Source organism: Rhea pennata, chromosome 15, assembly GCF_028389875.1.
Source record: "Rhea pennata isolate bPtePen1 chromosome 15, bPtePen1.pri, whole genome shotgun sequence".
Classification (NCBI taxonomy): Eukaryota; Metazoa; Chordata; class Aves; order Rheiformes; family Rheidae; genus Rhea; species Rhea pennata.
In genome coordinates this window covers 7,720,843-7,734,684 of record NC_084677.1, presented here as the reverse complement: position 1 = coordinate 7,734,684, position 13,842 = coordinate 7,720,843, and the positions used below count along the sequence as shown (strand labels likewise).

At 35.1% G+C, this 13,842-nt stretch overlaps 1 protein-coding gene across 4 annotated transcripts in view; it reads right to left on the bottom strand.

Moving 5' to 3' along the window:
- CLEC16A (C-type lectin domain containing 16A) overlaps positions 1-13,842 on the bottom strand; it is an 81,644-nt gene that overhangs the window by 15,159 nt on the left and 52,643 nt on the right. For 3 of the 4 annotated variants that reach the window (XM_062588169.1, XM_062588165.1, XM_062588166.1), the window contains exons 19-22: positions 8,832-8,983; positions 7,861-8,065; positions 6,416-6,583; positions 1,113-1,259 (exon numbers count right to left, since the gene is read on the bottom strand). In XM_062588169.1, coding sequence (XP_062444153.1) covers positions 1,113-1,259; positions 6,416-6,583; positions 7,861-8,065; positions 8,832-8,983 — 672 coding nt within the window. The remainder of the gene's footprint in view (positions 1-1,112; positions 1,260-6,415; positions 6,584-7,860; positions 8,066-8,831; positions 8,984-13,842) is intronic. The other variant, XM_062588168.1, reaches the window with a different exon arrangement.

The window sequence follows — 13,842 nt, the reverse complement described above, 5'->3', positions numbered from 1 at the left end:
GTAGGTAAGCCTTTTGACAAATCATACCCACTTCTTCCTTTCGTGTAAGCTCCACATATTCGTCTAGTCTCTCAAAAGACTGAACAATAATCACTCGTCAACAAAGAAAATAAAATGAGATTCTTCGAATTTTTGCATATAGAAAACCAAAAAATTTTAATCCAGAATTAAACAAACTACAAGAATATTTTGACTATATGCAAGTCTATCATAATGTTTTTTAATCTAGAGTTTGGCTGCTAGAACGCTTTCCATATTTTTCATAAGCTTGATAGGTAGCCTTTGCTTAGCCTTTTAAGAGGTACCTCTTGTAAGAAGGTTAGCCACTTCAATATAGTTCACACTGATCTCTTCATAGTGTTCACTGATACTAAGGCATTTTATCATCTAGAGAACACTAAATGCATACTAAAGATTGCATGATTCCTGATCTGACTGCAGAAAAAGTTTAAACTTACATATGAGGCTTTCAAATGAATGCAAAATGCTATGCATGCCCCAACAGAGGGAACTGAAACAATCATTTCACAGACTGATCAAAACTGAAGGTAACTACTAAAATGAGGGGACTGTTTGAAAAGGTTTTTTTCAATTTCTTTTGCAACAATGCAACAGCCTCCTCAGCTGTTTCGTTCAACCACAAGAGTTTTACGGAAAAGCTGTAAAATACTAGCATCTGAATAATAATTGTTTTCAAGTATCAAATACTTGGCATAAATTTAAAATAATGTATCAGACAAACACATAAAAGCAAATGACACCCAGTTCAGAAGAGATGCTTCATGTGAAGTTTCCTACTATAAGCTTATACAAACCAATACTTACAGTTAGAAAAAGTCGTATGTGCTAAGAGACAAAGCAGAAAATCAGAAAATTCAACAGCATTTAAGATCATCACTGAAAGATGTCAAGTGTTTATTGAAAATAGAGTTCCAGAAACGTGAAAAGATCACTAAAATTTGCACTGCGATTTACTTCAACGGTTTAGAAAAATGATCAAATGCTCTAAAAACATGAAGTCCTAGTCTATATTTAACCCAATAATTCAATAATTTTTATTATAAACTACTGTGTAACACTTAGCTCCTTGGCTGAAAATAGTGGCTTAATACCTGATGGGCTCTGTGCAGCAGAAGGAGTGGAAGTTGAGCTTGCAGTCACTGAATCACAGCGCCCTGTGCTTCCACTGCCGCTTGAAGGAGATGGTGATGAGAGTGGTGATGGATTATGCTGATTTATACACTGGGCTACAGCAAATCCTGAAAGATAGCACAATGACTTTTACTAGTAAATAATCAGCTTGTAAAAGTTCACCTATGTGAATGAACTGAGAAAGGGTAATAATTGCATCAAAATGGTGTCAATTCCACATAGCAACCCAGTGGAGGTACCTTATCTCGCTTCCATCTCAGAAGCCTGAAACACTGAGTTTTTATCTACTAAAACCTGCTATCTACAACTGCTGATCGATGAACAAGAAAGCAGAGGATAAGAGATGGAAAACATTTTGAAAACACAGAGTTTGGGAAAAAAATGAAAATATGTCAAAACTCTCTTCAGCTTTTGGTATATTCAATAAATTTAAGGGCCACAGAGCTAGAAGTGATAATGGAAAAAGTGAAGGCAGTAAAACCTGATAGAAAGCCTGCACTGCACTTCTCAGTGCAGTGATACATCTTCAGAAAATTTTATCCATCAAATCCAATGTCAGCATTGGAGTTAGTCCACCTTCTCATAAGTCAAATGTTCTCCAGTCTACAATACAGAGCATTTAATAGTGTCTGACAGCTCTTTTTAAACAAGTTTATTTTGACTTCTAAGTTCCCTCATACTCTTCAGATTGTAGCATCTTCCCCTTTTCTGATACAATCTAGCATTCCTTTCTCCTTCCTCTGCAGCCCTCACTTCAATCTTTGACATGTATTTGGTACATGTATTTTTAATACATAAATTGTATATTACACTTATCATACGTATTTCACAATTTTGAACACCAATTACAACAGGAAAAAAGGAGTAATCAATGGATTTGTGCCCCCACAGGTGAGGCAAATGAGAACAAATGAAACTTGTTTTTGGAACAGTTACTAAAACCATTAGTATAGAAGCGCTTATATCAATATATTTTGTTTCCCTTTCAGTACTGAGGAAGTTATACCCATCTAAAGCATTCTGTATCTGTAGAAGATTAGCACTGTTATTTCAAGGAAGGAGAAATCTTCCATCTTTATCAAAAGAGTAGAGAAAGTAGACAAGGCCCAGCATACCTATTTCTCAGGAAGAGCTTGCCTGATTCAGCAAGACTGCCTACCTAAAGGTTCTGCAGAACACTGCTCACCCTTCAGGTCTTCATGCTGAAGCATTTGCTTGTAAACTGTTTTAACATATTTTCTCTCCCTTCCTCCCATAAAACACCTGTGTTTTACATATGACTGAATTGCTGTTTCAAGTCCTCTCCACATATCAGCAAGTGAGCAGCTCTACACAGAATATGTAATACAGAGCCTGAAGTAAAGTTAAAAATAAGTAGTGCTAAATTAATTTTAGTAGACTATATTAAAAAAAAAAAAAAAAAAAAAAAAAGGAAAGCGCCTGGAAACCACTGCTGACAGCACAGCCAGCTTTCACACTGCAGCATCTTCATTACTACTGGAACGTCTGATAGATCAAACTAGAGCAGGAACATTAATAAATTCTACAATGGTAGTTTCCTTTGCCATATAGACAAACACAAAACATCTCATAACTGAACTCTACATCCAAGTTTTTCTATCTCCGTAAGATGTTAAATGTGCTTCAGATGTTTACAGTGTCACTCAGACAATTCTCTATAGCAATATAAACTATAACCTTGACGAGAGAGTCTTGTTTTCTTCTTTCCTGGATTATGCCCCTTGTCCAACGGAAGATATATTACTTGACACACTACCAGGTCTAAGACTATCTTTTTAGAAATGGCCCGGGTGCATTAGGATGAAAAAGTTTGCTGAATCTAAATATTTAAACATTACTTTGGCCTCTATATGCACCGATCCTTCAGTTAATATCATTTGTACAGCCACAGGTAACTCTCATCCTGTCTGAAAATTTACCACTTTCCAAATCTATAGTTAACTTCGGAAGCAGAATATATTTGTACTTCAGAGCCCTTGACAGAAAGGAAGCTAGTTATCCATTCTTTTTTTCAATTTTGCACAAAAGTGAAACTGAAAAGCTCTTTAAGCTGTGGTTCAAGAGGCAATGGCAGATGCAGTTAGTTTCCTTAGGAGTTTTTTTTTTTTTTTTTTTTTTTTTTTTTTTTTTTTTTTTTTAAGACAAGCTTATAAAGGCTACACATCTTTTCTAATGCTGCCTAAATATAAATACATATTTAAAATTGCAGTAACTGTATATGCTCAAATAACATATAGAATTGTATTTTACAAGACTGGATATAGAACTTTCCCTGAATGGTTTCCAGACACCAGCTTGTACCACCTTCAAAGACATCTGTTCATTACTATTTGAAATACAAGATGACCCTTTTCCAGAGGCACTGTCCTCATTCACTACACAAGATGACTAAAACTTAGAATGGATAAAAATCAAGATAGAGTATCTGCCTGAACGTGTGGCCCTAAATTTTATGTCTACCATCATAACTGTCTAGAAGACAAGATTAAAGGTGTACTTAAACAGCTTGCTTTCTTCAGTGGTCCACCCAGCTTAAGTATTTCTCTTGTCCCCTTCAGCTGAATTAGCTATATGACAAAACTATATGATGTTTTGTTAAGCATATCTGCATGAAAATTTAAGCTAGAAATAAACAAAAAGCTTCTTCTAAGACTGTTCATGTCAGTAATGAAAATTCAGTCTCAAAACCATTTATAACAAAATAACTGATGGGTTAGTGAGCAACATCTGAATGACTGGCTGCAGTGGAAGACAAGTAAGATTAAACATAAATCAGCTTTCCTGCTAAAGACAGGGAATCCTGAAACAGACTTGCCCTTAGCACTTGCTGCTAAGGGAAAATGTTAAGCTGAAAGCAGTCTGAATTTTGGATACCAGTTTAAGACAAGGAAAGCTAGACATTTATAGTGTTCAGTATGTTTAAAAACTTTCACCGATTTTACTCGTAGATGATTGAGGTCAGTCATTCTGTAAAACAGGATCTAGCTCTCCAAGTGACTACCCACAACACACAGTAATTTCTGACCACCAGGAAACTAGAATTGCATGTTGAGAAAATTCAAGAGTCCAGTGAATTTTTAACCCTAGAAGAACCCAGTTCTCTGGGTTGATATTCAATTTCTGTTCAGAAGATTATTTGCTGTCTTTGAGAAATCCTCATTCTCAGCAGTCACATACTTTCTTACTTATAAAAAGTAAGATTTGAGATTCTATAGATTTGAGAACCAGGAGTGGCAGTGGGAGAGATCCCTATTTGTTGCAAGTGTTTTACTAAAACTGAAGCACACATACTGTCATACCAGCAATGACTGCCAGTGTGCCACTTGTTACCAAAATCACTACTGTTTTGTGTGTGTGCATACATATGGTGAAACAAGAATTTAGTTGCTTATTAGATAACCACAGTTAGTCATGGAACAATCACAAAGCAGTAGGGAGAAAAACAAACAAAAAAAAAATATTACTTCAAGTAAGAACAACAGATTTGTTTCCCTGTTCATGCAGAAGCTGCAAATAAAGACCTTGCTTATGAAAGCATTTTTTTAATCCTGTTGTCTCATCTTTCAAAGTTGTTCTTTTGTGAAATTCTGCAAGTGTTGAATGCATTTATCTACCCCGCATTTCACATGAATTGCTTTCTGAAAGCCACAATTATGAAGCCAGACCAGAATCAAAATAACCACTGCTGGAAAGGTACAAAGTAAAAGCTCCCACTATAAAGTACAGAAAGCAAACAGAATAAAAAGACAATACTGGGGCTGGCATTAGGGGAATTGTTGCATAATATCATTTTCATTAAAATCAGGAGGAGCCTAACAAACTAACAAACTGGCACAGTTTTGTGCTGTTGACACTGCATGCCAATTTGGAGGGGTGGGGTGGAATTCCAACTTAATTTGTAAAGGATGGCAAAGTATTAAGACACTTCCAGTGTATTTGGAGAAACTGCCATGGATATATTGCTCACAATACACCTGGAATACACACCCTGGTATTACTTGTTCTCCTATGAATAATTTTTTCCATAAGCCTCACCCTGGAATTGTGTATTCAGAAACATATCACATGGAAACTTTTCATTGTTTACACAAATGTTACAGTTCAGCTTTTGCAGATGTAAGCCACAGAATTTAAGTGCACTATTCAAAAAAATTAATCTCAATATTATCAATTATCAACAGCTCAATGAAATTGAATAAACTGGAAATGCAAGATAAACATTTTGATTTATGTTCACTAGATGCTACATCAACTATAGCTAATGGTCTGACCTTATAAGGTTCAAACCTTATAAACTCAAGGTTTGAAGTGCTAAAAAATGAACATAATAGAAAGAACCACTGAATTTACATTAAGCCAGCTAGTTGCAGTTATCATCATTACTTGTTTCTACTCAAAATATTATACTGGATACTGATATTGAACTCAAGCTTATTAAAGTATGACTTTCCCTGCAAATATCCTCTGATTCCTTAAGACTTCTCTGTAGAGCTACCAATGCTTATATGACTGTGGACATCAAGATTCACAAGTGGAAGCACCTTTTACAGAGTCATGTGATTTTCTTTTAAAATTTCAAATTTTTGCACATTGCAGGTGCAGAAAAAGTTATTCCATTTATCAGCCAACTTCACAGAACCTTGCTGTAAGGACTCAGGAAGCTTTCTGTCAAGGCAGAGAACCCCAATTAAAACTTATCAGAAAATTCAAAGGTTAAACCACTCAACATTTAGACAATAAAACAGGTCTGTTCTCAGTCCTAGTACTCAGATTAGGACTAGTAAATTACTTTTCTATTTCAGAAGTAATCCATACTCATCAAGAATTTGGGAAAAAAAAATCATTTTAATACTGGACCCAGCAGCCTTTTCATAGTTCTATGCATTCTGAGAAAATAAATTAAATTCGTAAGGTAAACTTGCACCTCATGTAAATGTGAATTACCACCATGCCTGCATTCTCATCTGTAAGGCAGAACTTTTCCTAAGAACATGAGTTACCACACCTTGCTGAGCTAACAGTCTTGCACTGGTTACAAAATAACTACTAATTGATGGGTAGCTGTTAGAGCATTTCTTAACTTTCAAGTTGCTAATCTTAAACTTTTCTTTTTCATAAGTATTGGTACTGTAAAAAGACAGCTAAATTACAACTAATATGTCATTTAGAAGACATTTTCTAAGGTTCAGAGAAAAGTCTGTTTCTATTACACACGATGCTTGATAATGAGTACCATCTTTACCTGGAACTTTGTCAACAGAGGCAAAAACAGACCGTTGCACGGTAGGATCACTGCTGCCACGTCGTGACTGATCATAAAATCTAAATGGAAGGTGTTGTGATGTAGCTGCAGAGCTGTGTCCAAAACCCATAACTTCACTTGAAGGCTGAACAGGAAGATCCAGGAGAGCTATGTTTAATCACAGTTGATAATTTTTGTTACTCAAAAATATGTAAGAGGAAAAGTAAAAAGAAAAATCAGTTTGTCCAAAATCTTAACACCGTACTAGACCGCTTAAAAACGCATGCTTGCATTTACTACTTTATTATGGTTGCAATTACACTAGAAAAGAAGGGATATATTTCTGGCAATCTTTCCCACCATCTCTGTCCTACCACATACACACCAAAGAAGTCTCAGAATACAGTGCAGGAGAAAAAGGAGTTACAGTAAACTCTCTGCATCACACAGCCATAATAGCAGCTGTTCAAAAAAAAACACACCCGTTCTTCCCTGTACAAGTCATTCATTAGTTACAACTGAACACTACAAAGTCATTTAAAGAGACTACCTGCTTTTCACCAAAGAGCTGTCTTTACAGTATTGTTTTATTTTATATCAAAATAGACCTGCATTAACTTCAAACTTGCTTTAAGATTTTTAAAACGAAGCAAGTCATAAACATATGACATATCTATTTTGCAAGCTCAGAGCATAAAACTACTGTCATGTAGCTTCTTACAGAATCATAACAAACTAAAATAATCTAAAATTATCTACAGTTAGAATAATTCTCTGGCTAGTTCATTAAAAATTAATAGCAGCTATAACTTTCTCACAATTCTGATTAGGTAATTATTGCTCTTGGACAATCCAAGGAACTGAAAGAGTTTTTCTTTTTCACTTGCCCAACTACTTTCCTCTTTAAATTTCCATGCTGCTTTTGTGGTACTCACCCACTCATTCAGCTTATTGCTAAGCTTCAACCTATTCTTCACTCATTTAATATTTCAGTAATATTTTCGCTCATGTTTTATTTACTCTAATTAACTCTCTCCTTCATTTCTTAACATGCTTTGTCCCTAAACACTGAGAAATCTAGCAGCTGATACTCTATTTAACTTTTTAAGATTGATCATCACCATCAAGTCCAAGTAATACATATTGTAACACCATGATATGCGATTCCTTCTTTTTCATCCTCTTTAATGTGTATGTCATTGATACATCGAGAACAAATTTTACTCCAATAAAAGCTATTGCTTGGAAACTTGAATCTGTTTTAAAGTCTTCTGTGGCACATCACTTCTGAAATTTTTGTAACACAATCTTGCATTACAGTAGTACTGCTGCGATTTACTATTACATATGACATGTATGATATGACTATTATGATATGACTATTGACATGTATGATATGACTATTACATATGACTTGCCTCAACCGTTTGAGAACAACCACCAACCTGCTATTCTCTGCATTTTCATACGCCGAGCCTGGATACGACCTTTAGCAAGACGCTGTTTTGCAATAATACAGCGAATGTGATCAGAAAAAATAAACGTAGCTTGAAGGATAGGAAAGGGCTTGGAATGAGGACTAGAAGCAGGTTTATGAATTATTATGTTCAGAGCCCTACTATCATCTTCTACTCCTGTTACCTGCATATCCTGAAAAGAAACAGGAAAAAGTAACTAATGCAAAAGTTAACATTTAAACCTATAGATTAAATACAAGCATTTATAAAAAACTATGACTGTATCACTTAAAACTCTTAAGAAAACAATTCCTAGATTAAAAACAATCAAAAAAACCCCAAACTCATACAATACTATGCAAATTGCAGTATTCTAGAGTTATTTCTTCAGAAATTGGTACTTCTAGAGATTAAGTCAGTGAAAAAATTCAACTGAGTTTTTTAAGCATCGTGAATTTGTGAATTTTCAAGAAATACAAACATTAATGCTGGTACAAGGGAAGAAGCAGACAAGTGAAACATCTTTAAGTTTTTGAAAGCAGTTATAAAAGCAGAGGTCAGTGTGAAGTGACAACCTGTCACCTTCCCTGCCTTATATGAGAATCACAATTCCAACCCTACTGCATTGATTAAGGAAAGCACTTTGAACTCAATCCTAATTCCGATTTCAGTGTTCAGATGAACACATCCCAATTAATAATCAGGGATGCTTCTTTCAAGATAGGGTATATATTGGGAAAGTTACCTCATTTTAAAATGACTGTCTAATTAGCCATATAAACTTCAGAAAAATTGAAAGTTCTTAAAAGCGCATTAGAAGACTTAAATAACAGAAGAAACAGGTAAGCATGCAACAGAGTTAAAGTGTATACCAAGATAATATTGGTATTACTACTTATACTACTATGAGTTTGTCACTCGAGAAAAATACATCCACCCAGGTTAAAAACCTCCCTTACCTGCAAAAGGCCTGCAAACTTAACAACTCCCCAGCCAAGTCTGGCAATGTCTGGCTCAACCAAACTCATCTGGTAAATATCCACAGCTAGGAATCTTTGAACCTGACCTCCATCTTTTGTTATTACTGTACAAGCAATTAGATCACTGTTATCTGGAGAAAAGGGAAAAAGTGAAAGTGTTACTACACCACAGTGCAATCTTTGTAAGACAAATTTAAAGCTACTCACTTTTTACATTCTGTGTTTCTTATTACATTCTTAGTTACACTGAAAGAGCAGAATTCAATGTCTCTGAATACTTATAGCAGTATCTTCATATTGATCACTGCTGTTGGATGCTCTGGTACTTGAAATCCAGCTGCAGCACTTTTCATGTTATTCACACAGTGCACTAAAATTAATCCTGCTGAAGTTTAATTTCACCTTCCATATCTGAATTTTTTAAAAAATGAAAATACCCTGCAACTATTTGTCACCCCTTTGGTTTCCATCGAAGGGGGAAAAAAAAGTATAATAGTAAAACTAGAAGAATCAATCAGATGAATAGCAATGAGGATGCAGCTACATATCACATGCAACAGTAAACTCTGACAAACCTACCCATCCATAAAAGCAGGTACTTAGCATCATACTTCATACTAAAAACATCCATGAGATAGATACAAGCTACAAGTGGGAGGTTACTGTTGGCAGATCATATAACAAGGGACAACAGCTAAAAATTGTGGCTTGAAGGGTTGAGGAAATTTTTGTTGTGATGAGGGTAATACAGCCCAGGAAGTGATAACCCAGAGAGCTTTTGCAATCTTTGTCACTGAAGGTTAAGATTCAACTAAAGAAGAGCCACATATCCATAGTGTTGCACTGAGCAAGAGGCTGGACTAGATTATCTCCAGTGGTCCTTCCCAATTACCATTTCTATGATTTAGCAATTACCCTTTATCATTAGGATTCATTCAATATTAATTAGGTTGGAAGAGGAAAAGGAAAGAAGGAAGGAATCAGTGAAATAGATTATATGGAACTAAAAATTAAAATTGGGTAATTATTGCTAACTCAGTGTGAAATTAGTAAATTACTGAAATTTTGAGTTACAAGTTTGATTAATAAATACATACAGCATTGCTACATTGCTGCAATAGATGTGGAGTGTGATTCAGTTACGTAACAGTAGATTTCTACTACCTTTGCAAATGCCCTAGAATATCCAAAAAATCCATACAAGATTGGCAAATATGACTACAGGACCTATGTGAGATTCATGCATTTCTAGAGAAGAAACTAGGAGATCGGGCAGAAAATCTTAGGAGACAACGTACATTATGTTTAACCAAGAGAAACCTACTGCACATGTAACATTCTAATAACCTGGAAAACAAAGGATAACAATGCATATTAAAGGCCTCAAAAGCTCCATCAAAATCTTTGCTCTGAAAGCGTATCTGTATACCTTATACACATACACATCTGGGAAGTGATAGTAGGAGTATAGCTCTAATACATTCCTCCAGGAATTACCTTCTAAAACTCAAGTTACTTATCCTTTTTGTTAAGGACTGAAAGGCTATTATTACCAATGTTTCTAAATTGTGGAAAGCAACAAATAACGCAAATGGCATCTAAATTGAACTGCGCTATGAACTTAGAATAAAAACAAAGCACGTTTGGCCGTTTTGAAATACATACGGTTATACATCAGAAATGAAAACCACAAGCCTTGTAGTAGGAGGGATTCCAGCCAGGATTTAACTTCTCCGAAAGAGACCTGGAGCCATGGCTGATAGAGTGTATTCTACAGTAAAATGGCAAATACGATCTCTGAATACACATAACAGGGGACTTGTGAGGAAAAAGGCAACACCTCAGCTTTACATTGGTGTGACTGTTCTTGTAACAATAGGTCAGTTCCAATGAACCCAAATTTAAAGTAATATATTGAAAGAAACTGAAAGAATCTGGAGGACCACTACAAAAATGTGAAAATTAGAAATATGTTTTTACAGCAAAAGGCTTAATAATTGAACTTACTTTAAAGAAAATTTTAATCCATGAACAGGAATAAATATGCAATCCACACAGAGCAAGGAAAAAATTTAATAAGTATTTAGTAAGTGTAAGGGCCAAGTCCAATAGGCAAAAGCTACAAATAGCTGGCAGTTGAAGATGCAAAAGTTTAAATGTCTAGATGATGCACATCTTTTTAATGGTGAAATAAGTGACCAATAAAACTACACAGCAATTGGTAGACTGTTTCTACACAAAGTTTTTAATTAAGAGCAGATATTTTTCTAGGAATTATACTTTGATTCAGAAAGAATTAGCTTCAAAGTCCTACAGAATGCACAGGATATATACAATGCTCTTTGCAGATCATAAGAAGAAAAGAGACCAAGAAAATCCCTAGAACTATATTCAATAGGCTGATAGTGTATTTGCTCTTTGGGGCCAAATAAATGACAGGATTGAGAGTGACAGCATCTAAAAACTAAGAAATCTTAGAGAAATGTAAAAATTTTCAAGGTTCTCTCAGTAAAAAGAAACACTACTCTGTCAGAGTTTTCAGACAAGAAACAATAAATATTGAGCAAATAACTTGCTTAGAAAAAACAAGTGCACATCAAAAATGGATATTCAGAGGAGTAGGGCAGAGTTTCAGACAGGCGGCACATCTCAAAAATCTTAAAAACACCACACACAAACCTAAGACTGCTTGTCTAAGAGAGGCTTGAAGATGATGTACTTCTGCTTCCTGTTACAGTAAAAGCACACTTCTTTCAAGGTTATTCTCCAATTATATTTAAGTGAAGATAAAGTCTTTGGAATAATTCTTTGTCAAGCACAGTAGACTGCATCAGATATATTTTCCAATTCAAAAATAACAGTTTGATATACCTAAACACCCTCACAGTTTAACTCAGCTGATACCTCCATTTTCCTCCGGCTACAATTTTTCAAGCAGACTTTCAGCTTATGCAATAAATGTAACAAACAGTAAATTGGCTTTTAAATTCTGAAGCAGTATTTGTAAATAAGGATTGCTTATCCTCTATATACCAGGAGCGCTTATAGCTGTTAACTTTCTTGAAGCAGCTTTAACAAGCAGCATTAAGTGTTATCAGTGTCAACGAGCCCTTAATACTTCTAACACTAACAGATGTGTTTCAAAACAGGACTCTAGAGTGCATCTGGCTACAGGTCTTCTTGACCTTGAAGCTAGCTCTCTTTACACCTCCTTCATGCATTAATCCGGTCAGCCTGCCAGCTTGCTTATTTTGATTGATAGAAATTCTAGGAAGAGTTTTCTTATATTCAATAGCTAAAGTAACTTCTGAATATTTAACTTCTGATCCTTCTGAATATTTAACATTAGGTAGCTGAATTTTGTAGCAGAAGCGAGGTTTTCAAAACATGCTACAACAACAAATGAAATCGAGAACTTCCCAAAAAATTGGTTTTGTCCAATATTTATGCTGTTTTTAGTGTCCTGTAAAACAAAGATCACAGATGAAAACATTTGGAACCACCACTATAGGCTTGACTACAATAATGTAATATTTACTAAGGCAAAGCAACTAAGGTATAAAAGTTATTATTTTCCTGATTAAAAAGTTTTCACTTAGATTTGACAAGTATATAAAGTATATCATTACTGTAAAAGTTTATCAAAGAACAGAAAGGAAAAAATAATCATATTAGCCAAGTATACTGTATAAACTCAAAAACTTCCTGTAGCAGAATATACTGCATTTACACTATTGTTTCTAGTTCACAGCTGCTGAAGAGTCATGCTACAAGCATTTTTATGAAGAAAAAAAAAGAGAAAGTGCAGTTAAACACATTTCCAGTGAATTCATCTCATAATACTTACAGTTACACTATAAAGCAGTTATGGAACTACGTGTTTGTATGTCAGATACTCAACTACATTTACATAAAAGACTTTCAAACCGAGTTAAATTTCACTACTGCAAAAGTGTGATTGGTAGGTTTGAAATGAACCACAGACTGAATGTGACTGATGTGACACAGCTACAAAAAGGTAGTGTCATTTTGGGGATTGACAAGAATGCTTACACAATTGTTCCTCATGCAAAATAAATCTCAGTCTGGACACCTCCAAGATGTGGGTTCAAAATGTAGCTCCTAGATTTTTCTCCAATAAAAATACAAGCTTTAGGAAATACAGCCCAGGAGAGAGAGTTCAGAGACTTCTGCTGCTTTTAGTTTTAAATTAGATGAAAATATTATATGACCACAAACAACTATGTGCCTGTTGTGCCTGTTGTAGCCATAAGTCTTTATGAACATAAGAGGTACTTTAGGAGACAGTCTAGATGTACCTGTCTGCCTCAGAGCTTCACATTTAGTTATTTCATGATTTACAGTCATCACAACTCCAGAAATCTTCTGTAGCAATTGTAAACCTCTTTCAGAGGGTTAGCAGTCTGCACGTACTTATCTTAGTCCAAGATAAGCACTATGCTTCCCCTCTCTCCCCTCTTTACAAAAGTAACTTTTTCCAAAAGCATGTAGCTGCTTTGGTACAACGGATTGCTTCACTACTTTCTGAAGTTGTGTTTGCACTTAGACTAGCACAGTGTTACAGTTTTGTACTTGGATGAAATGAGTTTACAGATTAATATATGCTGCTCTCCAGAACTGCAACATATTCCCCAAATATTATATTCAGAAAGTTTACAAGGCAATTTCAAGGTTGTTTCCTAGGGCCTGCACGATCTGCTTTGTCCAAAATGTTTTTGACTACCTACATTACAACCATCTTGGTGATGAATTTAAGACTAATTATTTTTGTTGCTCTTCAAAATAAACATTCCTCTTTTAGAGAGGCTCAGAATTGCTCTGTCACTATGCCTGCATTCACTCTTTTGTTCAGTAGAAATTCAGAATCTTAGTTCCCATAATATTAGTCCTCGTCTTGCTCAGGATGGGGTGCCAGTGCCATTATCCTTCTTGAATAACTAAGCAGTGCTGCCACTAGAAACAGCAAAAA